At 41.5% G+C, this 26,221-nt stretch overlaps 1 protein-coding gene across 1 annotated transcript; it reads right to left on the minus strand.

The window, feature by feature from the left end:
- Positions 1-22: 22 nt before the first annotated feature.
- dnah3 (dynein axonemal heavy chain 3) lies at positions 23-25,199 on the minus strand. Its single transcript, XM_069176504.1, has 61 exons — positions 25,182-25,199; positions 24,554-24,655; positions 24,185-24,430; positions 23,743-23,877; positions 23,467-23,653; positions 23,062-23,257; positions 22,623-22,748; positions 21,434-21,629; positions 21,113-21,292; positions 20,886-21,016; positions 20,690-20,795; positions 20,430-20,608; positions 20,159-20,343; positions 19,830-19,953; positions 19,400-19,553; positions 19,077-19,221; positions 18,736-18,947; positions 18,509-18,600; positions 18,280-18,394; positions 18,048-18,164; positions 17,067-17,246; positions 16,845-16,981; positions 16,326-16,527; positions 16,074-16,166; positions 15,712-15,822; positions 15,481-15,595; positions 15,183-15,381; positions 14,914-15,022; positions 14,704-14,817; positions 13,829-14,005; positions 13,574-13,665; positions 13,255-13,474; positions 13,027-13,161; positions 12,810-12,921; positions 12,367-12,608; positions 12,126-12,226; positions 11,933-12,038; positions 11,674-11,803; positions 11,355-11,585; positions 11,152-11,255; positions 10,777-11,071; positions 10,511-10,690; positions 10,302-10,425; positions 9,476-9,632; positions 9,244-9,387; positions 8,395-9,061; positions 8,153-8,318; positions 7,820-8,036; positions 7,548-7,730; positions 7,179-7,377; positions 6,536-7,049; positions 4,797-6,424; positions 4,407-4,632; positions 4,064-4,308; positions 3,840-3,956; positions 3,392-3,549; positions 2,926-3,093; positions 2,659-2,801; positions 2,322-2,526; positions 864-1,001; positions 23-764 (listed from the first exon to the last, which is right to left on the minus strand). The coding sequence occupies exons 1-61, from the start codon at positions 25,197-25,199 to the stop codon at positions 411-413; spliced, it is 12,084 nt and encodes a 4,027-aa protein (XP_069032605.1). The 3' UTR covers positions 23-410.
- Positions 25,200-26,221: the final 1,022 nt, after the last annotated feature.

Genomic DNA, 26,221 nt, shown 5'->3' on the forward strand with positions numbered 1-26,221 from the left:
ACATAATTAATGCATCCACAAACTCGGTGTTTCCATCCTTTTTAAGTAGCAAAACATAAGGGTTTTGCTAAAGTCACAATAAAAACATTTAGTAAACGTAAAAACACATGAAATATTAAACAAATAAATTGAAATAACAGGTGGAATTAAAGGATTATTTTCACTTACAGAGCCTCTCTGTTTTTGTGTTTGGAGGGAAAGAGGCTCTGCAGGCCAAAGGGGCGGGGTTATATAGTGTCCTGGGAGTGCCCATGAAATTGACACACCCAGGACGTGGCACGTAGATGTGAGGATGTCAGGTGTAGTTAGGTCTCATCAAACTTGTGATTTAACACATATATTTCTTTGGCCCATACAATAGTTGAGTACATTAACAGTAGTTTAATAATGAAATCAGACGATGCTAATTCTTAGTCGTCCAGCTGGCAGAGGCATGCCACCCCACGGTTAATCCAGAGTTTCTGTGGCTCGTTAGAGGGCAGCTCTATGGACAGGACATAGTTGGTAGAGTGCCCAGTGGTGGACAATGTCCCTCGACGGGCGCTGGTTTTGTAAACAGGACAAACATAGATGTTTTCATGTTTAAACTTGGCCATTTCTCCTGGTTTGAGCTTGATGATGGGCAAAGAGTCGAAGAGAATCTTTGGGAGAGACTCTCCGATGACCATGTTCTGCCTGTCCCAGCGCGCACCCTCCATGAAAAGACCCTGAACATAAACTCCATCCTCCGGCTTGGCATCCATGTGGGTCTCCTCTCTGGTTACCTGGAATGCAAATAAGAGTATGAGTATAATACATCCCTTAAATATCACAACTGAATATGACCAAAGACACTGAGGGAGGGTAGAAATTGAATTACATACTTCAAATTCAAAACCAATGTAGTCGATGGGGATGGTATACTTCCTGGCAAAATTCTGAGACACTCCAGTAAGAAACGACTGAGTGAAGTAAAACCCAGAGAGCCAGAAGACTGTAGGTGGACCGTTATCTATCCAACTCTGTGAAGACCGACATCCAGGCATATTAATAGGTATTAGTATATTAGAATGCAATGGTATTTATATGACTAGCAAAGCATCAGTTTATTATTATTATGTCAATGTTGTTCTTTTTTTTTTTGCTAACACATACTGAATGCGAGTTTAATTATTGAATATTCAAACAATAACATCAAACAAATTATACATATAAATTATTAGACTTCCAACTATTTAGTATGTGGTAAATTAATCTTGGCAGTCATATGAGCAGAAATATGTGTCACCAGAAACTGAATTTTAATCCTTTGTATTTGACTGGCTGAACTTAAATGTTTTCATAAAAAAAATACTTCTGAATAAGATAATTTGATTTTCTACAACGTAATTGAAATTCAGTTTCAAACGTGAACCTGAATGTTTCAGCGGTGCTGCCGATCAAAACAGAGACAGACGAGAGGAATTTGCATTCAGGGCGACACTAAGTGCTGATTGTCTGAACGAGTTTCAGCTTTGGACCGCCTACGGTTTGGGCCCCAGTATAGTCACTATTTGTGTCCGTGTTAAAATCCAGGAAGTAACTCAATCGAGCGCAGTTGAATGGCATTCTGAGAAAAAGCAGTTTTTCCAACTTTTGAACAAATGGGCTACCAGAGCCGCACCGTTTGGCTGATTTGCCTCAAATCATATATTCTGGTTATAGAACATACACCGTGTGATCCAAGCAAAAATGGTGGGGTTTCAGCAAGGCTACAAGTAGATATTTAAAAAAAACAAAAACGTTTGAGGGCGCCCCCTGCTGATGTATGTACACCCAAATATTTATATTAAATCAAAAACTCAGTCTTGACAAGTGTGTCCAATCGCAATTTGGAGTTCATCTTTAGAAGATCAAATGTTTTTTCCAAAAATGTCACTGAGCTATCAATTTCAAACATCATATCCCTCGTACATAATTCACAATCAGAATCAGAATTCACATATCATGTTTGTGATAATTCCAAAGAATTGTTTGAAACCATATTTGTCACTGAGCGAAATCTAGAAAAGGAGTTTCAGGGATCACTATCCCGATCACATATATATTTCACCTTTGCACGGCCTACGGTTTAGGCTCCCCAACCGTTTCTTTGGACAGAAAAATTATACTAATAATGATAAAAAAAAATTCCCCTCGGGGATTAACAAAGTAACTACCTAACCTAATAATAATTAAAAAAAATTCAACCAAAAACAATAGGGTTCCACCATCGTTGGTGCTTCGGAAACCTAATGATTCAAGTTCAGTTTCTAGTGATATATATGTTTTAGCTGGGGACTGACACTAAACATAATTCTTACTTGTAGGAACTGTAGCCTGGTTAATAGATCAGTCACATAGCTCCCCATTGGTTTGAGAGACGGGTATGACTTGGCTGCCCACAAAGCAGGCACCTTGCCCACCAGCATGCTGTTGAAGACGTTCTCAAGTTCAGACGACATAACAATCTGGCCCTTCAGAGCTTTGCGCATGTTTACCAAACTGACATGCACCACATCTGTAAGTCTGACAAGAGGGGAGACCGGAGTGACCAAGAGTTAATTGTGAAAGGATCTTAAGAGTGTGTTCTGCACAAACAGGTCAATCAACATCTTTTCCAGCCAGATGTGATTGAATGGCGTCACAAGTTGTTACTACCTGTTAAAGCGGATGATTTCCTGCCTCAAAACAGTATTCATGGACTCTTCATACATGACTGGGTATTTTACTATCACCATTTGTATGTCAAAGATAGCTGGCAGCTTAGACAAGATTTCCTCTGCAAGCTCGTCCACCACCTCCTGCAACACAAACATGACAGAACAAGGCTTGATGTAAGATACAAGACAACAGGTTTGCATAGGATGTTTCTTCAGGGGTGTAAAAAAATATAAAATGAAAGTTCAGACACCAGGCAATGCAAACCTGAGGAGACTTAGCCCCACCGCCTGACTGCCTGGGCAGAGTCAGCAGAATTCCATCCAGGAGTTGATTGGTCTCTTGATTATCTTTGGTGATATCAGCGTTGCTATGAAGCCCGAATACACAAGGATCGGCACAAATTGGGAGGCTTCGAATGTACTTCACATACGTCTAGAAGAAAGAAAGATATGATGGTAATAAAATTACTACATAACACTACTCTTCAACACTGCACCCTCAAGGCCAAAGACGTTCTAGATTTCCAGACACTAATACACTCTGTGATTAAAACATTTAATCCTCCTCTGGATACACAGCGAAATCAGCTGCGGTTCCGTTCTTTAAAAAAATGCAAGGCTGCATTTACTTACAGCCGCTTCATGTAATATTAGTACGAACAATTATGGATATTTCTCTCTGTCACATCACTGTGGCGTTAATTAGAAATAGACCAGAGCTCTGACAGTACCTTATAGGGGCCTTGAGCTGGAACATAGTACAGATCTTCCTCACACAGGTGGTAGCACTCTTGCTCTATGAGCTCCCAACTGTAAAAGATGGACAGGAGCGATAACAGCAGACGTCTGTCTTTGTCATCTGTCACCCTGCCACCGTAGTTGCACTCACCTGACAGGAGAAAAAAAGCAGAGATCATTCAAACCAGAAAAATGGAAACACAAGGACATGTTTTTTGAGAGGTTTTGTAAAGTTTGAGCCATATTACTGTATACACATTTTATTATGCCAAGAGAAACGGGGAAGTGATTTGTGATCAAAAATACACCTGTCCTTAAATTTGGGATACATCAGCCTGTGATTCAAAGATGACCTAAGTACGTCCTCAGAATATCGTCCTACTGCCCACTTAATTGGTTTAAATTGATTCACTGCTGAGTAAACAGCTGTGAAACTCCCACCTGTAAGGTATGTGAGGGCCTCTAGTGGAACCTCATCATACTCATCTAGGAACATCTGGATCTGCCTCATACTGATTCTCAGGTCAGACTCATTAAACTCATAAGGAATATTCCAACCTGGAGAAAGGAGGTAGAAACCAGAGTTTAAAAAAATAAAAAAAAAACATGTTCAATCACACAACGATCAAATGGCAAATAAGCAACACAGTTGTTGTATATCTCACCCAAAGGTCCAAAGTTCCTCCTCTCCTGCACCAGAGCATGGAAGAAGGTGAGACCAAAAAGGAGCTTCTGCCAAATGGCCTGTTTCTTGGAGCTGTTGAAGAAGTCAGGGTCAGAGATGGGGTGACTCAGGTAGGAGCGCAGCAGGTTGGCTCTTATTCCTTTGGGAGGCTCATTGGTCATCTTTAGCCCATTCTGCAAGATACTAACTGGGAATTTATCAGATGGGTAACTGGTTAACCACAACCTAAGGAGAAGAGGACAAATACATATTATTCTTTTTTAATCATGTTATTGATGCAAAAGGCATATTTTCTATTAATATTACTGAATAGAATGTGTTACCTAAAGCTAGGGTGCGTGATCTCTGGGACGATGGTTTCTTCACAGATCCTCTCCAAAGTGGGCATCCAGCTGGTGGCCAAGTGGCAGTTCTGCAGGACCACCCAAGTGCCCTCCTTGATGGCTTTTTCAATCATCTGAGCTGCTATAGGTCCCTGTCCTTGACCAAGGGAAATGGTTTGGATCTTACTGCCCCCCATTTCTAGGTCATCAGCAAATTTTAGCAGACCTAAAGGAGCAATGGTGAACTATATTAAAAGTCTTTCAGCATCCAAAATTAAAATCAAGGGTAGTTGTTCACCTACTCTATTGTATATTATCAATTTATCTACGTGGTGTGGAGCTATAGTGGGTTAATACATAGAAGAAACGTGTATGTGATCAATTAATCACCTGCAGTTGGGTCAGATCCTGGTGACAACACAAAGATGAGGGGAGAGCAGCAGTTTGAGTCTTTGTAGCTCCCTGCTAAGTCAAAGGTAGGTGGTTCAATGTAAACTTGTCCCATGTTATCCACTATGAAATCCTGCACTGCTGGAACCAGTTTATCAGGCCTGAAGCACCTGATCACGACCATTCGATCCAGTCCCACCAACTTACACCACTGGTCAGGCAGCTGGTCCTCATGGGGCTTTCCTGAGTCATAAAGCTTCTTCCATTTGGAGATGTTGTCTTGGATATGTTTAAGCAGCCCATCCAGGTTTGGAAGTTTGGAAGCCCTGACAATCTCAGACCAACATTTGTCAGACAGCCACTCTGGAGCAGGGTTAGGATAAGGGTTGTCCAAAGCGAGGCCACCAGTTAGGAGGAAACGCCAGACTTGATCATCAACTTGGCCCTTACCCTGCATGATGCCGACAGTGAGCAGAAGGGAGAAGAGCAGCTTATCCTTCTCAAAAAGCGAGCGGCAGACATTATTGTAGATGGTGAGGGTAAAGTGCTCAACAATGTTGTTGATTCTATCAGCCACATCCTCACTCTGTACACTCTCTGCGATGGAATAAAGGTATAGGTTGATGAACCAGGTCAGGGAGTACTGGTACATAGGCTCGATGTTGGCCATTTCTGAGATACAGAAAAACAAGATGGAGGAGTGCTCAGCCACAGGTCGGTAGCCCATGCGAGTGTCATCAATCTCTTTCTCAGTAACACTGGCAATTTTTTGCTTCTCAGATATCTCCTCAGACAGTATTTTGGAGGATGACAAGACCTTAATAGCGGTCTCATCCTCCAGGATGTTCCCCTCCGAAGAGGACAGCACTTCTAAGATCTTATCCTCAATTTCCTTCAGCTGCTTGTTGTTGGCAGCACTCTCCAGAATGAGTTGGTTCTTTTTCTCCTCTAGGTCAGGCTTCTCTTTGGCTGCTACAAGCCCTAAAAGCTGGTCCTGTAAGCCTTGTGGAGTGATCATGAAGTTCAGCAGACAGACTTTCACAGCCACGTTAGGAAGGTAATGAGGGTTCCTCAGTCCAGTTGTCATGTAGAACAAAAAGTCTTTAGAGTATTCCACGATATTCTCACCTATTTTCATGTACTCTACACCCTGCTGTTTGAAGGTCTGTTTCAGCAACACAGGCTCGAGTACTGGATCCAGATCCTCGCCAACATTTTCCAAAAGAACGGGAGTCCCAAACTGGATGCAGTTTTCTAAGATTCTCACATAGTTTCCATCTGACAGTTTGATCACAGCAAGCTTGTTAGCCTTCTCCATGTTCTTGATCCACTTGTTGGCTTGACCTTGAGGATCAATCATTAGGGGCCACCGGCGGGAGTTAAACACAATGATGCCATTGTCTGTGGAGAAGGAGTCCACTGGCAGTCCAGCAATCTGCCATGCCCTGATGGCCACCTGGTTACCCAGAATGTTACTGAGGTTGAAGTCCTCGGAGGAGGGGATTTCCTTCTGTTGGCACAGGATGTGCCACTGTTCCTGCAACTCTGTACGGTAATCTACTGTAAACGCCCCAAGGTACGACACAGTTCCAGAGGACAGGAGGATGTCACCTGTCAGATTAGTGTATCTGTAGAAGGGGAATATAGTGCCACTCTGATTAATATCAAACATCAGGCCCAGCAGATCACAAATCATAATAGTGGAAATTGATATATAGTACATTTATATTTTGATATACCTAATTCCTAGTTGCCTTGCAGCTTCAGTCCACCTATCCTTCTCCCCACCCAGTCCTCCTATCAGCTTCTCCGCCCTGATCAGCTTCTGACAGCACAGTTCAATGTTGTCCTCCAAGTCTTTCTTCTTGTTAATCATGGCCGCCAAGTCATCGTTCAGACTCTGCAGTCGGTCCACAACTTTTTTCAGCTCAGCTCTTTTCACAGCCAACATTTCCATCTGTACACCCAGCTCATCCTCAGCCAACTTCAGTCTCTCCTTCTTGGGGGCTACAACCTTGGCTACACGCTCATACACCTCCAACGCCCGCACCCATTTACAGAGGCCCTCACAAGCCGAGGACACATTTTTGATAATAAAGGGCTGGAAGTCAGGGTTTTCAATAAACTTATCTCGGATTTTCTTGATGTATGGGGCAGGAATATTGTCTTTGTCGTAGGCTTTGAGACTTTCCAAAAACCTCAGGTCTCCAAGGAGCTTCTTAGAGGGCCCCCAGAAGTCCTCAATCATCTTACCTGCAACATATTTATTGTAAATAGTAATACTGTCTAGTGAATATTTGTATATTTAAAAAATATGCTGTAAATCTTTGCCACTGGGAATGATGTTACATAAAGATCATTCTTCCAAAGTTGTGATCTTACCTGACCCACTAGGATCAGGCTTTCTCTCAGGTTTGATGCCCTTCATGATACAGATGGACTCCATCACCAGTTTGACGAGTCCTGGTGGGTTCTGCATGGACTTAATTACTGTAATGTCTGCAGGTTTCAATGTGTCAAGGGCTGACAGGGCTGCCTCCAAAGCAGGCATTGCTTCGGCCAGGTCTCCCTCACACTCATCCTGAAAGACAACCGTTATTGCTAAATATGAAAATGGTTACAAACCAAACTACTGCAAATATCTGCTGTATGGCTGTTAACTTCATGAAAACAATTGCTCTAAAAACTACATGAAGTATACAAATTTCTGCACTGGTAAAATGCATCTTTGCTCCTGAAATACATGTATACCTTAATGGCTTGGGCTGCAGCTGCTGCTTCATTCGCCACTTTCTCATCAGCAGATACAAGTTCTTTCTTAGCATCCACCTCCACTGTTTCCTTCTCTATCTTAACCATCATCTCATCTGTCTCAGCTGAGGTCTGGATGAGCTCTGGCTGCAAGGCCGTCAGCTCCAGTTGCATGACTGATACCTGTAAAACACAACACAACAATATGAAGTAATCTGAAAAGTATCAATATCGTTCATTCACACTTGAAGGGCTTGACGGGGGTACATCACCTGAGATGCAGCAAACTCCAGTTTCTGTAGACCAATAATATAGCGGTTCTTAGCAGTATTCACTTCATCCCTCTTAGTTGTCAGCAGAGTCTTGAAGGTAAGGATGAGTTCAAGGTAGGAGGTGGGTGTGACGTAGTTGTGTCTCCTTAATCTGGAGAAGTACCTTTGAGACATATCTCTGACACTTGTCTGGAAGGTCTTGCACATTTCCACCACCCTTAGACACAGAAATAAACACAATGTCAGCAAATTACATGCAAATCAAGTTCATGCCCACTGTTGAGCAGGTGGAAAATCACTGGGGTTTTTTTGCAAAGTTTTTCATTCTCTTACTCCAGTCTGATGCCACTCTCCATCTCCACATCTTCTAGGAACTTGTGGGCCACCATTTCCAGAGCGTCATCCGGCCATGCATGAAACCAGTCGATTGTGCAGCAGTTGATAAGGGAGGGGAACATCCTGAGACGGTTCCTAAATGCATCACCGATGGGACTCATTGCTGTTGAATACAATATTTTGAAGTTACTACTACTTAGTCAAATCTCAATCAAAAAAGAGCATGTGAAGGTGCCTACCTAGCACGATGTGAAGGTTGGCCATCACACGGTCAATGAAGAAGTTATACATTGAGAGCGGAGTAGCATCAATCTTTTTGCCTTCAATCCGCGCAATTCCCTGCACTTTCTCAATGATGTCAGCACGTTCATCAGCAGCAAAGATGTTGGGCACATCACCCGTGTTGAGCAGCATGTTGATGTCCTCCAGCATGGCCTCGTCCTTGATTTGGCTGTCATTGAACAGAAACACAAGAATCTTTCCTTCGATGCCTGCTTTAAGCATTATCCTCTTCAGGTCATCACGCCAGTCCGACATGCTGTAGTTCTTGGTCAGCTCAATCTGGAAGAGGACGTAATCACTGATGAAGGTGGCCAGTTTAGTGGTGCTTTGGCGGCCTGAGCCACCAATACCAACAAGTAGAAGGTGGCCATTGTTTTGTTTCAGCACACGGCAGATGCGGGAAATGTGCTCAATAGCAAACTTGAACATCACGAGGGACATGGGTGCTTTGCTGCTGTTGTTGTGCTCATCCAGGTAGAACTCCATCACTTCTTGCAAGGCATGTAAGTTGGTGATTTCATCGTAAGTCCGAGTGTCAGAATCAGGCTTGAGATAATCACCAAAGAACAAGCTACGGATGTTGTCATCCACTACCTTGCCATCTGGGCTGAGGTGGCTCAGGACCTACACAAAAATGAGAATTCTTTATTTAGATTTAGATTTACATCAAGATAACACTACACCACACAAAGCAGTAGCTTCACCAAGTATTTTTGTGTATTATTTATCTATAATTTATGAGATGAAAAACTGTTCTTCTACCTTTGCTGAAATAATTTTTGAGTGTGGTTGTGCATTAATCAAACCTTTTCCAAACTCAGCTTAAAGAAGTTTGAGGTTTTCTCTTTGACGATGGTAAGAAATGTCTCCTTGTCTCCGCTGTCAATGAGTCGGTCGGAGAAAACACGGTAGATCTCATGAATCCACAGGCGGATCAGTTTATCTCCATCCTGGCATAAAACATACAAAATCATATATAAAGAAGAGATGCAATTAGAGTAATTTATCCAAACATTTCACAAAGGTTTCCACTCTCACCTGCATGTGTGTGTGTGGTGCCAGGAGAACACCTCGTATCACTCGAGCGAAGTCTCGTAGGTTAAAGATGTAGTGGGACTTAGATGGGGTGGGTAGGAAGCTGTCCATAGTGTCCTTATAGACAGCCATGGTGGCCTGTACCATGATCTTGCCTTGTCTAGGACAAAAGAAAATACATTTTCAGGACAAAGGTCATTTGGTGCTCTCTTCTGCTTTACAATATTCATAAGACAAATTCAAACTGCAAGCTGTGATATGCGGCCCCTCGCACGCTGCACGTCGGGGATCCAGCGGGTCGGGGCCGCCGGCTCCCCAACGTGCAGCACACGAGGGTCTGCATATTCCCGTTTGCAGTTTTAATTTTTTTTCTCGATCTCGTTCCTTATTCTTCTTAACACAAAATTGCCTTTTTTTGGCAGCTTTAACATCTTCAAAAACTCATGAAAGTTGGTGCCTGACACAAGTTTTGTGATGTTTGGGGCATCGTTTGACCTTAAAACATCAACTTCCTGTGTCATGGCGAAACATCAAACTTAGCCGCATCGCCCTGGCTATCCCTATTGTCTTTGTCGTAGGCTTTGAGACTTTCCAAAAACCTCAGGTCTCCAAGGAGCTTCTAAAGGCAAATGTAGCTGCTGGGGCATCTGTTTAGGGGGGCTAGCGAGCCATTAGGCCACGCCTATTCGCGATTCCACTAAAATACGCCATTTTCGCCGGGAGAGACGCGTGTACCAATTTTCATGAGTTTTTGAATTTTGTAAAGCCTCCAAAAATGCTGTTTTTTTACAGAGGTGCTTGGGCCCTAATAATATGATTAACAAGTTACCTGTAGAAAGAGGGTTCAAACCCTTTGCTGAAGTGCCAGTCAACAATGGAGCTGAATATCTTCGTCAGTGTTTCGTCATCAAAGGAATCAATTGAGATGACATTCAAGTGACGAGTGAAACGGCCTATGAGACATTGTGTTAATCACAGTAAACATTATGATTGCTATTTTCTTCAATACAAATTAAAAAAAAAATCATCTCAACATACCTGTAATGTCATTCTTCCCACCACCAGGAGGCCCCATTGCAGACATAAAGATCACATCCACTATGTTCAACCTGGAGGTGTCTTTCAAGTCATACCAGTGGTGGTGGTCAATCAACTGCCTTAACAGCTCGATTGGGGGCTGGGCACCATAGATTTCCTTAGATGGCATGTTCAGGTCATCTGTGGAGAAGAGGTAATCAATATCACAGTGTGTAATATTCTTATTCAATAATACCAGTGAGTACTGCATGTGTGATCATCTTTACCAACATAGACAACACACTTCTTTCCCATAGGAGGCCCAAACACGCCCTTTCTTCTACGGTCCAGCTTTGCCATGATGATACCCTGGGTTTGATTTGCTGAGGTGCGGGCTGAGAAGTTGATACAGTTTGGTGTGTACTTCTCCTTAGGCAGCTTGACCAAGAAGCTTTTGTTGATGACAGATTTCCCAGTGCCAGTGGGTCCTACAAACAGCATGGGGATTTCATGTGCCAAGTAGGTGTGCAGGAAAAAAAGCTGACGTGCCGTATCCATGGTGGGAATGATGAGGTCGGACACCTGGCAGGGAAAAGTTTCAGGGAACATGGCAACCCACAGGGGTAACTTTTACAGCAGTAACCTGTGACAAAAACACTCACGTTGGCTCCATCAGGTATGACATTCTCTTTATTTGTGATTGAATCAGTCCAGATGTTCCACTGTCCCTGTGCTTCCTTTTGGAAGTAGTAGTCATAGACAGTGCCTGCAAAACAGTAATGAAACATTGGAAATTAATGTTGAAAAGGCATATGTTTAATTAGTATAGTGACTGTACAGATAATTATTGAAGAAGTTTTGTGACCTCTCTCAGGGAAGATGTTGTTCTTTTTGAGTTTGATACTCTTGGGCCTGGGGTGCTCATCATTCATGCCAGCGATCAGAGTGCGGTAGAAGATATCAAACTTCTTACGACTGTCTCCAGTTATGGTCCCACCCAGAGACCATACAACCGCAAACAGGAAGAGACCCTGCAGCCACAGGGTTATCTGCTGGCTGGACATATTCTCTGGACCATTGGTTCCTGAGATTTCATCTGGCAATGACAGGAATGTTAACACTTATTGAAGAATATGAATACATATCAATCAATCAAATATTAACTAAATGTCCGTCTTACTAACCCATCAAGCAGGTATAGAGCTTCATTAGACTATAGGCCAAATGGATGGGAGATGTCTGCACCACAAAGCGACACTCCCTATCTATGAAATCCAGACAGGGCTGAACCAGCCAATCAAAGAGGTCTATGATCTATTAGACAAAAAAAAAAAAATCAAACAAACAGATAGAAGAGATATGTCATATATGATATACTCAACAACATCTGTCTTAGGCTGTAGATCCATCCATCCATTAAAACATGCATGTCTGTGATCTTACGAATTGTCTATGTTCAAGACTCAGGCTTTGAGGCAGTGTGTTCATATAGGAATCTCTTAGGGGAGACCAGCCCAGCTGATGAGGTTCCATGTAGATCATACCACACCTTTTGATAGAAATTTACATTCAAAACCGCAATAAATGTCAATATTTACATATTGTGTTTACATGCATGAGTGTTGCAGCTGCTTACCGACTGACAGTAGCCGGAGAGGCTTGTTCCAGGTCAGCAGGTTCAAAAATCAGACTCATCTTGGAACTCATCTGAATAATCTCCCCACTCATCAGACAGAGCTAGCAGAAGACAGAATAAACAAGACAGAAGATCCTTATTTAAAGATCGTTAATCACAGATAAATCTTTTACAGAAAAACGAATGCCCACAATAATTTTCATAAAATGTAGCCACATTAAAAAAAAAAAAAAAACAGTACCTTCTTGTTGTCATCCAGCACTGTATTCATGTTCTCAATCCAGACAGCATCAATTGGCCCATCAAAGATGATCCACTGTCGGTCTTCTGAGGTGGAGATAGCCTGATCCCTGAAGGAGGTAGCTAGGACACCATCAGACCATTCGTGGCTGGCTGGATCAAAGCAGCCATACAGTTGGCCCATGGTGATAGCCTTGGGGTTGATGATGTGATAGTTTACTGCAAACTCATCCATCAGCTTGGCTAAATAAAGAGAATTAGAGAGCATATGAAGTAACAAAAGGCAACAAAAAGAAAATAAAAACTGAAAAGAAATCACATCAATGAAGTAAAGTTGTTCAGTCAGTGTCAATGGCTTGCTAGGGGCCAGTTGATAGGAAAAGCATGGTGGTAATAAAAACCTGCTGACAAGTAAATTGTACGACTTGCACTACTAATACTAACCTTTGTAAAGGTCTCCCAGGGCAGCAGCAAGGACTTTGTAGGCAGAAGTCTTTCCTCCTAAAGGGTCTCCTACTATCATAAAGCCATGACGTACCAGCATCATCTCATACACCTACACACAAAGAAACAGATAACATCTTAAACACATTTATGATTTTTAAAAGGTTACAATTCTTGTTAGTCTCAAGATTTAAAGAACAATCCTGTTCCTCAATACCTGGATGATTTTGCCAATGAACCATGGGACAGGCTGGAGGTTAAGCATAGCGATGTTGTCATTGAGAGCCTTGAGAAGAAGGTCATAGTCTGGTTTTGGAAGGACAACTCCAGGAAACAAATCAGAGATAATACCCTGTGGGGAGCAGCAGGAGAATGATAAGTTGACATGTCCTGACATGAATAAAGTAACTCAGGCTATATGTGGAGGTGGTACACAAGCTGACACCTGAAACAGTGGCACATCCTGCGCCAGAAACTTGGCCATGTTGACGTCCATGAGCGCCCTGAGCAACAGCACGCTCTCGTTCTCCTCAGGATACTTCAGCTTCAGATTCCCTGCTGCTGTCAGCACAGACTTCACAGCTCGCATACCGTAGTCATAGTGGTGCTGGGAAGACAGCTGCTCTGAGCACAAACGGTAGGTGGCCACAATCTTTTGGGCCAGACTGTCAGTAAAATTAAAATTGGAGGTTTAATTTGGTATATGAAACAACCAATTCTTTCCTATTAAACAATATTTTGTGCAAGACATTTTTCACTTATACCTGCGGGATTCAATGAAGCCCATGGAGTATAGTGAGATCTCGCCAATGAGACCATAGTCTGGCACCATCATGGCTACTGTACGGAAAAGAGCCTGCAAGAGAAGATTGGCAGACAAACAACTCCAGCATCTTACTGTCAACGGTATGTTTTATGGTTAACATGGTTTTATGGTTAACATTTATTAATTGTATATTCTTCATCAGTTTCACCTGTTCAGTGCAATATGACTATTGTACAGTCCCACAGTGATGTACCTTTAGGTTGTCAGGCAGCTCAGCCCTGCCAGCGTAACCAGGGTTCATGGTGATGAAGACAGAGCAGGTTGGGTTGAGGGAAAGCTCTGTCCCCTCAAACATGAAAGTCTTCAGATTCTTGGCAGTGGCCTGTTGTATGCAGAGGATCTGCTGGGCTACCACAGAAAGCACCTCCACCTGTGACACACACAAACATTATTAGAGTTATGAATAAATGTGCAAACATATTTCTATCTTAATTTGTATTCCAATAAACTGGACAAAATAATGCAGTTGCCTTCAGTAAACAATAGTTTGAGTCTGACTTAAGGCATTCAATGCAGCATGACTGAAAATAACATTCATCCTCAGCCACCATTATTATCTTCAACATCATGGCTTTTTGTTTATCAATGGAAAATAATTTAAATTTCACTCTCACGATCACATTTAGCACGCTCAAGATTTTTCCTCAAGTTGCAGATATTAGCTCTACACCATGTCTGCTGAAGAATAGCTTGGACACAAAGAGTAATCCGATGTGTATTTCTGCCTATTAAAACCTTTTGTGTAGATGTAATTCAATGCAAACTTTAGATGCACTCTCACTACCTGACACATTTTCGAATAAAAAATATAAGACATTTCATGTTTACTGACATAAAAAAGTGCAACTTCATGCAGAACTTTAAAGTCCTACAAAAAAATCAACTTGATTACATAAGGAAAATGGAGCCAGGGCAACTCAGAAATGGGCACAGTTACATAAACCTTTTCTTAACTTTAAGTAGCAATGTTTTATGAGTTCCAATCTGCCAATTAGTCTTTTTGTTAAGTGAGTTTAAAGAGGTTGACAGTCATATACAGTTCACAAGTATAGTAATAGTCTAACGCACCTCAATCCGATTGAACTCATCGAAGCAGGCCCAAGCTCCAGACTGAGCCAGCCCTTTGAAGAACTTACTCATGGCCTTGTAGTCCAAACCATCAGAGCAATTGAACACCACACACTACAAACAAATAATAGCTTCACCGTCAGTATTAATGAAAAAAATAACACGAACAAAATGCAGATCAGTGTTGTCCTTAAAACAGTTTTTGTGCACCTGTTTAGCCAAAGCTTTGGCCAGATCTTTTGTGGTCTCAGTCTTTCCAGTTCCTGCAGGACCCTCAGGAGCTCCTCCTAAGTTCAACTTCAACGCCCCAATTAGAGTCCTAAAACACCACAAAGTCATTTGACAACATGATACTGTGAACAAACTTTAGATCTTGGACATTTAAATAAACATTACAAGTTCCAGCATTTTACAATCTATTTTTTATGGCTCTTTAATGATAGCAAAAACTAAACGGGACTGAATGAACAGAAAGTTACCTGTAGCAGCGATCAGTGAGTGGTGTGATGACCAGACGGTGGGAATTGCCCAGATATTCATAGCCATATTTCAAACAGGAGGTAATCATGCGCAGCATCACGTCTCCATCCTCCCAGAAGTAACGCAGCTGAGAAATCCACGCAAAGTCATTCAGTGAGGAGATGCGGTTCTCCGCCAGGTTTGTCACAACATCTCGAGCTGGGGGGAGGGGAGGGCACGAGATTTAGTGTGTGTTGAATCAAGAAAGCACATTTCATATCTTTAAAATATCGGAGAATTTTGGGATTCACGTATTACCATGAACATCTATCACAGTAAGAGCACCGAGGGTCATCCTTGCCCCTCCTGACAGCTTCCCACGCACCAGCTCCACAATGTCAGCGATCTGGGCATTACTCTTCTCCACATAAGCCTTTAAATAATAAAATCACTACACATCAGACTACATGGTAATAAGTATTTAACATTGGATTATCTTGGAAGTTGACTTTTTTCTGTAGAAGTTATGAAGTATATCTAAAGACTGACAGGCAGAGAGTTGGTCTGGATTGCTGCAGACACTTCGCTGGTCCAAAAGATAGAGGAGGCACAAATAACAACTTGGCCAGGCCACTGCAACACCCACTTCTTCCGGGGCACCTACAGGCAAAAAGAAATTAAAATATTACATTGGAGAGATTTTAGCAGTACACAAACCCTTCAGATACACTGCATCTGAATCAAGATAAATAGGGGTGATGTAGATTTTAAACTAAAATTATTTCACCACCTTTCACTCCCCCTTAATTACAAAACTAGATCACAGTATGAGCCAAGACTTGCCTACACATCAACTGTCAGTCAGCCTAAACTCATCAAAGATTCAAGAAAAAAGTAATATGCCCGAATACCTCTGCATACTGAATGACTCCTTGATGGATGACATGTCGAACACTCCAGAGCATCAGGTTCTCCACCTGCATCAGCCACTTCTCTACCATGCCCTACAAATAATAACGGTGCCAGCTCACAAGCATATGTCCACTGAGAAACTGCACAACAAAACTATAGCATTATAAAAAAAAAGTATCATACAGATATGATATAATGCGAAAATAGATGAAACAACGACTGACATAATATACACAGACATTGTTCTGTACCTTGGCTTGGGCTGGACAAATCTTTTCTGTGAAGGGCACAGTCTCCTTTTCAGAGCTGATCATACCAGTGATCTCCATGTCCTCAGTGAACTCCAGTTTTGCAATGCCCTCAAAGCACTTCTTCAGGTGGGGTTGTACACACAGTGGATCTTTGGTCTGTGACAGAATTTCCAGCAACTCGTCGTTGGACAGGAAGAAGAATCTGGAAATATGAAGATGAAGAGAACGGAGAAGCTGAAAAAAACACTTGACAAGACCCTTAAAAATAAAGTTAATATAAGTGTGTCCTGTGTCATTTGTGTGTTTTGTAATGTCTGAAATTATTTGACTTGTTCATCTATATTATAAGCAATAGATTTCTGGTGTACTGTGGACGTCTCGGTTGAGTTCTATTCTGTTGTGATATCAGCTGCCATAAGTACAGTTTTAGGGTCCCTGAGGAGTTCGTTGGCATGCAACCAGACAGATGTCAGAAACTAATAAAAATGGGCTGTTAGGGCTATTAATCGCTGTCAAAACCTTGGGAAAAAGAGCCTCTTCTTTTCCAGGTAGGTATTGAGGCCTTTCTGGATGTCATCCAGGAACACATTGGACTCCTGCAGCCGTTCCAGCATGTTGGCCTGGCCAGTAGCCACCAGCACCCGTGTATCCTTCCCCTGGGCCAGTGTAATCACACAGAAGTCAAAGCAAAGTGTAATTACTTAAATTAAAACAGGAATCTGAGCGTCGTGAGGCTCTTACCGCCTCAGCAATGATATTCTTCCAGTAGCTGTCCACTATCGCAAACTTGCGGCCCTCCTCGGGCATCTGGGCAATGATGTCCTCTGAGCTGAAGATGGGTTCGAGGTAGAGCCACGTAAGTTGGCACTTCAACATAGAGTCGAGGATGTCCTGCATACTCAGCAGCTTGTCCTCCCATTGCTAAGAAGGAAAGTAATGGTGAGAATAACACAATTACAGTAACAACTAGCAATTGTTGCATTTCATAGTTTTAGTGCATAGTAGAATTCCTGATATATCATTAAGAAAACGATACAGCAGTCCAACAAAGACAAACATGGTACTCATGGAAATACAATATGCAAAATAGTAAAATTAGATAATACTCAAAACTGTAGTACCACAAGATAAATCATATAAAAGCAAGACAATAAAAACAAGTTTTGATCGCGTTAGTCTAAAATTTTTAAACAGGTTTTTCAGTTTTTTAAGTAATTTCATGGCTTCAAAAGAAGCCATATTTGTCTGAGGCTTTGTTTATCCAGATCAAGTCGTTTTGTCACCTCTTCTGGCATGAGATTAAGCTTGTATTTTACCAATCAAGACAATCTCTTAAACACAAATACAAAGCACACAAATGCAATCACTGAATTTTGTATGTTTTAACTTGGATTTAAAAATGTTTTTAGTGGAAAAATTTTTAAAGAAAAATATTAAAATCCAAGTTAGAATGATTAAACTAATGTTATCCAAAGAAGCAGGAGTGACGCGTGTAATCCATCTGCAGTTTGTATGATTAAACAGTTTTTGGATGCAAAATGACGGCACAACATGAATATCAGTGCCATTGCTCTTTTCTTTAAGAAAAACGATAAGATATTGAGGTAACTCTTTAAAAGCCAAGTTCAGCATGGGTACATCTACAATTCGTACTACTGACCTACACAGCAAAGTATCGCTTGCTTAAGTGAACCGAGTCTGACTGACATCACCGTGTCTCACCTTACATTCGGTCTCCATTGGCTTAATGAAAGGTGAACTTCGCATAGTCTGCGTCTTAATAATGTGGTCATCCAGAAGGACTTGGATGTCATCCACAGCTGAGATAATTTTGGTACCCTATGGGAAAATAGAAAGAGGACATAATAATAGCAAGTTGTTGTCAATGTTCTATATGAAAATGTATAGACAGAACATAACATAAAGTCTGTGATTGTGTATGTGTTTGCCATACTGTATCTCTGTATTCAGTGAAATTTAACTGTAGGTCGGCCCATTCATTTTTCATCTTCTCCATTGATTTTTCCAGAGAGTACTCCTTACTGGCAGCAGCTCCAATCTCTTCCAATCTAGTTCAAAGGTGAAATTAAAAAACATCATTTTTTTTTTTCACACAAACCATGAGTGTCTTCGAATTACAGTGCATGCTGTAAACATAACACACTGTATGTAAAGTGTCTCACTTATCAGAGAACTTGGAAAGATTGAGGTCCAGCATGTTCAGCAGTGAGCTGTCCACATCCGGTTTGACACTGAATCCCACAATACTGCTAATCTGCGTGCAGACAGAAACTGCCATCAATTATTCACATCAACTTCATGGATCACAGGCCATGCAGGACACTTGGTCCTTAAACTGAGACGAGATGTCATCTGATCCAATGAAGCAAGTCAATTCAATTCAGCTGACCTTCTCCCAGTGGCGATCTTTAATGCCAGGGTTACAGATGGTTGTCAGGACGGGCAGGTGCTGCTTGAACTGGTCTATGTTGCTTTTGAAGGTTTTGGCCACACGACCGGGGCTAGGAAGACTCGAGAAAGTCTTTGTCAGTTTATGTGTGGTTTTCCACATGATGTCCAGCTCATCAGAGATTTTCTCAGCATCCAAATGCAGGAAAGGACCTAAAAGTTAAATCATAAAGAAAGCTCAACCATTAGTTATAAAGTATGCCATTTACGGCTTTTAAAATGTAGTCACATGAAAAAATAAAAAGAGGAAAAGATGTAGTTTTCCCAATATGAGTTCCTTACCATTCATCCACACCGCTGACATGATCTGAAAATTCAGCGCTGTGTTCCAGAGCTGTTCATACGGCTGTTTATCAGCTATCAGAGTTTGCAGCATTGGGAACTGGCTCTGTTCCCTCTCCAACAAAGCCTGCTCGTTGTTGATATCCTGTGCAAATGACAGCAGAATAAGCATTTTCTGGCTGCCATCTGAAATATGACTTTCAGGATAAAGAGAGATTTCTGTTTTGTTTCAGTATCAAAACTATAGTTTTACTGAGTTTTCAAATGAAAAGGATTACCATGTTCACTTAAATCTTGCACTGTGATAGTGCAGTATCTCGTACCTCTAGTTCAGAGACAGCAGCCTCCAGGTTGGCATTAGTTTTAGACAGTTTTTCCACATTATTCTTCATCTCCTCTATGTTCATCACTTCCTTCTTCTTAAAGGCCTGTATCTCCTTGTCAACATCCTGCAGCTTCTGCTCAAACACTACGAGCCTGAGTGTCAAATACAGATACGCAACAGGTGTCTGATTCAGTTGATGGCTTTTATATTTAAGACAGAGGTGAGAGAACTTACAATGCCCATATATAAGGAATCATTTAATGTCTAAATTTGTAATCACTGCACACCTTCCTCTTTGAGACTACCAATTCTAATGTGAGAGACTGGGTGATGCCTGGGTGAAGGACAAACAAGTGGCAAACACCACCTTCAGCGGTGGCGGTTACTACTTGAGTGAGACCGTGACTGTGAACTGTTTATGGTGTAACCTTGTTTGGAGATGGTCCTCAGCCTCTTCTTTCATGACGGCCAAACGACTATTGCTGTCTTCAAGCTCAGTCCTTATCTGAATGGGCCACTGGAAAATACGGGAGTTCAGCTTCAAGTCATCGGCTGGAGGAGGCAAGAAAGAAAAAGAACCATTATCAATTCTGCTTTATTCTAAGATTGAGATGTATCATTATGTAGAGTAGGGGTTTCAAAAGGGTTTATCCAGTGAGCAAAACTGCAACTGTAGGTATAAAAATAACAGAATCTTAAAAAAGACATGACATCTATGCAACAGTAACATTTGTGAATACTATTTCTTAGGGCATACGTGGCAGAATGGCATAATCCAGGAGGAACCTGAGGCGGTAGGTTGCCTCATCAATCTCATCTATCAGCTTGTAAATGGTCACATCACTGCTTCTTTGAATGTACTGGTTGAGAGACACCAACTCCTCTGTAGTTTCCGGGGTGCCTCTGACGGTCTCTTTAATCTCCTCATACTTTTGACAGATCCTGAGGGGAAAAAATTGCTGATGGTTGACATTCTGTGTCCTCAAATTGAGTAAACATAAAAAAATTAATAATGTGTCTCCTCTTACGCCATGTTTAGCTCACGGTTCTCCTCCATCTCAAACATGATGATCCTGTCCTTCAGTCTGCTAGCACGGTCACACAGGTCATTGTTCAGCTCGCCAACATACAGACAAAACATGGACAGGGGCACTGTCACACGGAGTAAGGCAAGCTCCGTCCACATGTGATTGATGCTTTCAATTTCCTGTAGATTGAAACACAGAGAGGACTTTTGTAAACCAACGAGACCATAAATTAAATTAAGAAGGGAATATATTTGAATTACTTTGGTAAATCCTTGTAATGAGTGCTTCTCTTTGAGGAACGCTGACATGTCCTGCTCTGCTGAATTGTCGAGTAGACTGCTGTATTTTTGATAGACATTCAAATACCTGAAGAAGAAGACGTAGTGTTAGCATCTTCGTTACACTTGCTAGTACATCAGTATAATTGAATGATATAAAAACAATTCATGTCATTACTTTTTGGGTCCCACAGTGTTCTTGTGGAAAACATCCTTGGCTTTGTTGATTAGGTTTGTAACCAGTGATTCATCAGGTCTGACAGTGCGTAGGTACAAGTTGGTGATATCAGGATAGAGGTTACATTCCACCTGGCCAAACAAGCGTGTCAGTCACGTACTATATTAATGCGCGTTACATTAAAGTATTCACCAGAGACAGCACCAGGTAATATAAAATATTTGTACCCTTGGGAACTTCTCAGCACTCTTGATGATTTCCATGAAGGCCCTGTAAATGACCTCCCAACATTCCTGGAAGCTAGGAATGAAGGCAATGTGAGGCTCATCCACTTGTAACTTAACCAGCAGCACCTGAGACTGGACATATCTCATCTCATCAAACCCCTCTCCAAAGTCATTGCCCTCCTAAAGAGCACAGAGCACAGGGAAGCTGATCTTGACAAACCACAGCACTATCAGAGGTGAATTTTGAAGAACAGCAGTATGTCTGAGTGCCCCACCACCACCTTGCATAATTTCAAAAGCCATTTTAAAAACTGTCCAAACCTCATGCATCATGAAGAATCGTAGCAAGTCCTGTAGTGAGTGTATGACCAGGCTTCGGAGCTGCAGTGACATGAGAGCAGCCACACAGTTGAAGAACTCCTGGATACCAACTGGAGTCACTTCTGTAGCGTTGGATATGAGGGGCAACCACAGGTCCTCATTTGTGAAAAAGAGGGATGCGCAGTCGGGCAGCCACCTTAAAGAAGAAGATGGTCCTGATTAGTTAATTTCTTGCTATTTTGTTTGGTTTAATAATCAGATATTCCAAATGATAGTGTTGCAAGTCATGCAAATATTTGCCAGTGGGTATTTTAGGTCTCGAAGTAACAATTATTTTAAATGATCAATTTATCTGCTACTTATTTTCTTGATTAATCAATTAATGATTTGGTCTGCAAAACACAACGAAAATGTCCCTTAGCCCAAGGTGATTACATCAACAGTCAAAAGCCAGAAGAAGTTTGTACCATTGTACCTATGTTCTTTCATTATAGTAAAGGAAAAGCAGCACATGTTGACATTTGAGAGGCTGGATTCATATTGTTTTTGGGTACTTCTACAAAAAAAAGCTGTAGATTCATTTTAACCAATCAATTAATAAACTAATCAATAACCAATATTCACTCAGAATTTTTCTGATTGTAGTCCCTGGTGTTATTAAATATATGCTTTATTTGTCCTTGGTGATTGTTGACATATACCCAACCCCATAGAGACACAGCATGTCTCCTGTATTCATTCTTAGTATGGCTGGCAAAGGAAATGGAGTCACAGCAGAATTAAAGTATCCAAGCAGGTGGAAATTTTGAACATAACAATAGACACAGCAGCTAATTTCTACAAATTACAGAAGCTCATATTTCATTTGTATAGACAGACATCCTAGAGCGCTACTACATGGGCCAACAGACAATACAAAAGAAGCACAATAATGGACGCCCTGGAATCCTATGGAGAGGTAGTGTAAACAATCCCCTGAAAAGCAGCCTGACATGTGTCTGACAAAGTGGACAAGGCGGAAACATGAGCCTGCACCTACAATGGGATTTGCTTGCTTGGTTGTGTACATACAGCAGACCTAAGCCAATGAAGACACACTGCAGTATAATGATTGAGTCTGGACGTCAGCCTATAGCCTCAACGACAGACAGTCTGTTTTAAGACAATCTGGCAAATTGGCAGTACTCACTTTTGAACCAGTTCGTCTCTTGTAGTTTGGCACTGTCTCTGGACAAACTCTTCAAACTCAGATGGTAGGAGGGGGAGGCTGGCAGAGAAAAGGTCCTCCAATTTGACAAATCTCAAGGATGAGAAGCTGGAACAAGATACAACATGATGAGTTACAATTTTACACATGCTCTGTTTTTAAAAGTTACACTTTTAATTGGTTTTGTTAATCAAATAATACAAACTTGTACAGGACTATTCCCATTCTGTCTCTTCTTGTTTCCTGTGTGCTCATTATGATAATTAAAACTTCAGTTTCTTTACTAAATACACCCCAATATACAAAATTTAATTTATCGTAACACAAAGCCATTTCAGACACTTCCTACTACCCAATGTGATCTGTGAAAATATACAGAAAATATAGTATAATCTGTCACTGAATGCACAGGACATATTACCTGTTTAGCCAGACATTCTGCAGTATGAACATGATGTAAGTGACAGCAAACAGATGTTTATTCTGCCACATTTGGGCCTCCCTGTAACTGATGGCCCAGGGCACCGGTGCTTGAATCACCCTCCTTGGAAAAGGCTTTGGGATGCTGAATATGGACAGTCGCTGACGCTCTGATGGGTCCATAAGAATGTAGTCCACTGGCCACATGGTCATATGTATGAAAGAGTCATAGTTATTTTTGTGTGTTCCAATATATAACCAAATATGCTAGCAGATATAAAGAAAAGATGAAGTGGAGTTGTGTGTTTATTTTGCTCAGAATGTCTATAAAATCAATGCTGGTGTATAAACACAATGCCTGGATAAGCAGTACTACCATTAAAGAATAACTGTCATTGTTTTATACCTATGCTCTTCCTAAGGCTGAAGTAGTAACCCCTTTTGATCTCCTCTTCCATGTTAGCCCTCAACATCTGGAGGCGTCTATTATCCTCTGAGTCAGAAGGCAGCTGGTGCATGATGTTGATCAACTGCTGGTCTGGCTGGGGAGCCAGCACAGAGCTGGGGACTCTAGTGATGTAGTACATGTACCTCTGTGTGAGTAAAGTCAAGATCATGAATGAGGCTCAAAAGATTTGAATCAGCAAGTGACGAGTTTCCAACTAAATTCACTAATACTTGCTTCCAGGTCTTTATCATTAGGTTCTGTCTGAGTGGCCTTCATCTTCTCCTCTTGTCTGTGCATGATGTCAAGCTGCTCTTCAGGACTCAAAGGGCAGCAGCTGGGGAGGGGAATGCTTCTGGGCCTAGGCTCTGCCTGAGATGAGGTTGAAGCACGAGATGATGTATCCCTGTAAAAGCATGAATTAATCACATCAAGTTCAGCAAGAAAAAGAAATTAAGCTATTGCTGAAATGTGTTAGTTTTACGGTGTAATTACTTTCTCCTTGACGTAATTGCTCGTCTCTTTCCAGATGGGGTTGATGCTACAAGCCTCATTAAGGTAAAAAAATCTATTCTGAAGTTTCCAGTCTTGAGTAGTGCGCACACATTAAGTCATTAGATAACAAATTTGAGATTACAGTCTCAAATAGTTTCCAAAAACGCTTCCATTAGTAACACACACGATAGGCTTTGATATGAGAGGAGCTTGAAAGGATACAAGGCCCTGATGGTTTTGTCAAGGGTTGACGGCGAGTGTGTCGATAGTGCTGGAGTTGACTAATCCTCAGTTCTTGGGTCTGGGGGCTGTAGTTGTTTCCAATAGACTCACTGGGAGTTCGGTGGTGATGTTGCTCTTTAAATGGACCTGCCAGAGTCCGTGAATTGGTCTGGAGGATGGGTGGGTGATGACCGTGCCTTGAGACTATCTGAAAAAGACAGATTAGGTAGTGGCAGAAGGGTTGATGTGTTTAAATGCACGCAAACATCTTAGCAAAACTGGCTTTTCTGAAGCATTAGATCATATGTGATACAGTGGTTGATTTTCTTACTTGATACAGTTCGGAGGGTTCAGCATTACAAGACAAGGGCAAAGACGGGGGAACAGGATATCCTCGGTTCTGACTCATATTAAAGATGGAGTCATCGTCCATCTGCAGTTCAAACAAAAACAGAGAGCGTTGTAACAGAAAGAAATACTGACATTTATTTTCACATTGCATAAAATAATTTTAGTCTATCTGTTTTTTCACGCGAGGCTTATTGATTAAAATCAGAACAAGATGCCAGTAAATGCCATATCTAACATTATATATTGGCTATGTGACGTAATGTATGCTGCTGTAGCGAAAAAATGTCCCCTTGGGGATTAATAAAGTAACTACCTAACCTAACCTAATGTAATGTAGGAAGTTAACAAGGGGAAGAGACGAGTGTAACCATGACAACAAAGAACCACTGTTCATTTCCCGTTTCAAACCGAAAAAAAAAATAAAAATTAACGTTTCTTTTATCATAGCCTTTAAGCGTGAATTATTTTAACAATGACAACCAGGGTCCTTAGTTTCCCTAAAAATAAAAACCGTTTTCACGCTTTTGTTCAGAGGGTATGGTCATCCAGGTCGGAAAACTTGTTGGAAAATGTTTAGGCAAATAGGTAAGAGCAGAACAGAAGTTAACCTGCTTCAGCCGCTCCATCTTGTTCAGCTTTTCTACAATTGACAGGGAGAAAAACGTGAAAATTACGTGACTTTGTGAATCAAAACTAGAAAAAAAAAAAAAAAATAAAAAAAAAAAAATAAGTATATTTTTACAACATTGAAAGAGTAAACAAACACTTCAAAAACACGGTAATATCACCTTCTTTTGGTCGCTCCAACGTTACGCTCACAAGATTTCAGAGAGACACGAGGGGTAAAAGTTTCATGCAAAAGTCCCCCACTTGTCAGCACTTGTCAGCCAGACATGAACCCGCCACTCACCTGTATGTAAAGAGACTTGAGTATTTCCCCTGACGGAGCTTTCATTAAGTCATCACGTCGCTGTAAACTGAACGCTTGTTGATTGCACCCCGGTGACGTCTCCATGGCAACGCCAACTACCGTGTTTCGCTTTTATTGACAGAACAATATTGTCGTGACTTTCAAACAACATAAGCAGCAGAGGGGTTGACGGATTGTGAGGTAAACCCCCCTCCACCCCCTCCACCCCCCGACATATCTCTTGGGCTACAAATAAACCAATGTCCAACCGCGCTGTATAATTTTGGATTAAACTATCCATTTCCTCACAGTTGTGTACAGCCTTACGCACGCTCCCCAACATGCCTGCTTTTTTTTTTTTTTTTTTTTTAATTCAGCAAATTTAAATCCAAGCACGCCCGCTGCCACGCAGACACGTTTCACACTGTTTAACTTCCTGTTTCACACACCTGCTTCCCAACACCTACGTGCACTTCCTATGCTAATGCGCCACCTTGTGTTCAACATCAGAATTGCACGGTCAGTGTTTAAGTTAAGGATGAAATATAAAACACGACGAAAGAATGACATTACGGCCTCCAATAAATATATGCACAATAAATACATGGAAACAGATTAATCCAGGGACACATCCGGAATTAATAATATCCGAGCTCGAGTTGAACTTGACAGCCCTGTGAGCCTCAGGATGCTCCTTTATCGGGCTGCACGGCCTCTGCGATTCAAATACCAATCAGG

This window comes from Embiotoca jacksoni, unplaced genomic scaffold, assembly GCF_022577435.1.
Source record: "Embiotoca jacksoni isolate LCO1_2020_lvr unplaced genomic scaffold, fEmbJac1.0.p SCAF_7, whole genome shotgun sequence".
In the NCBI taxonomy this organism is placed as follows: Eukaryota; Metazoa; Chordata; class Actinopteri; family Embiotocidae; genus Embiotoca; species Embiotoca jacksoni.

Bases quoted from the DNA above. Each gene is read 5' to 3' on its own strand.
- dnah3 (XM_069176504.1), bottom strand. The intron at 15,023-15,182 runs GTAACTTTCTGT...GTGGTGTTTTAG, and splicing joins CTCACTGATCGCTGCTACAG to GACTCTAATTGGGGCGTTGA. The intron at 10,426-10,510 runs GTATGTTGAGAT...AATGTCTCATAG, and splicing joins TGGGAAGAATGACATTACAG to GCCGTTTCACTCGTCACTTG.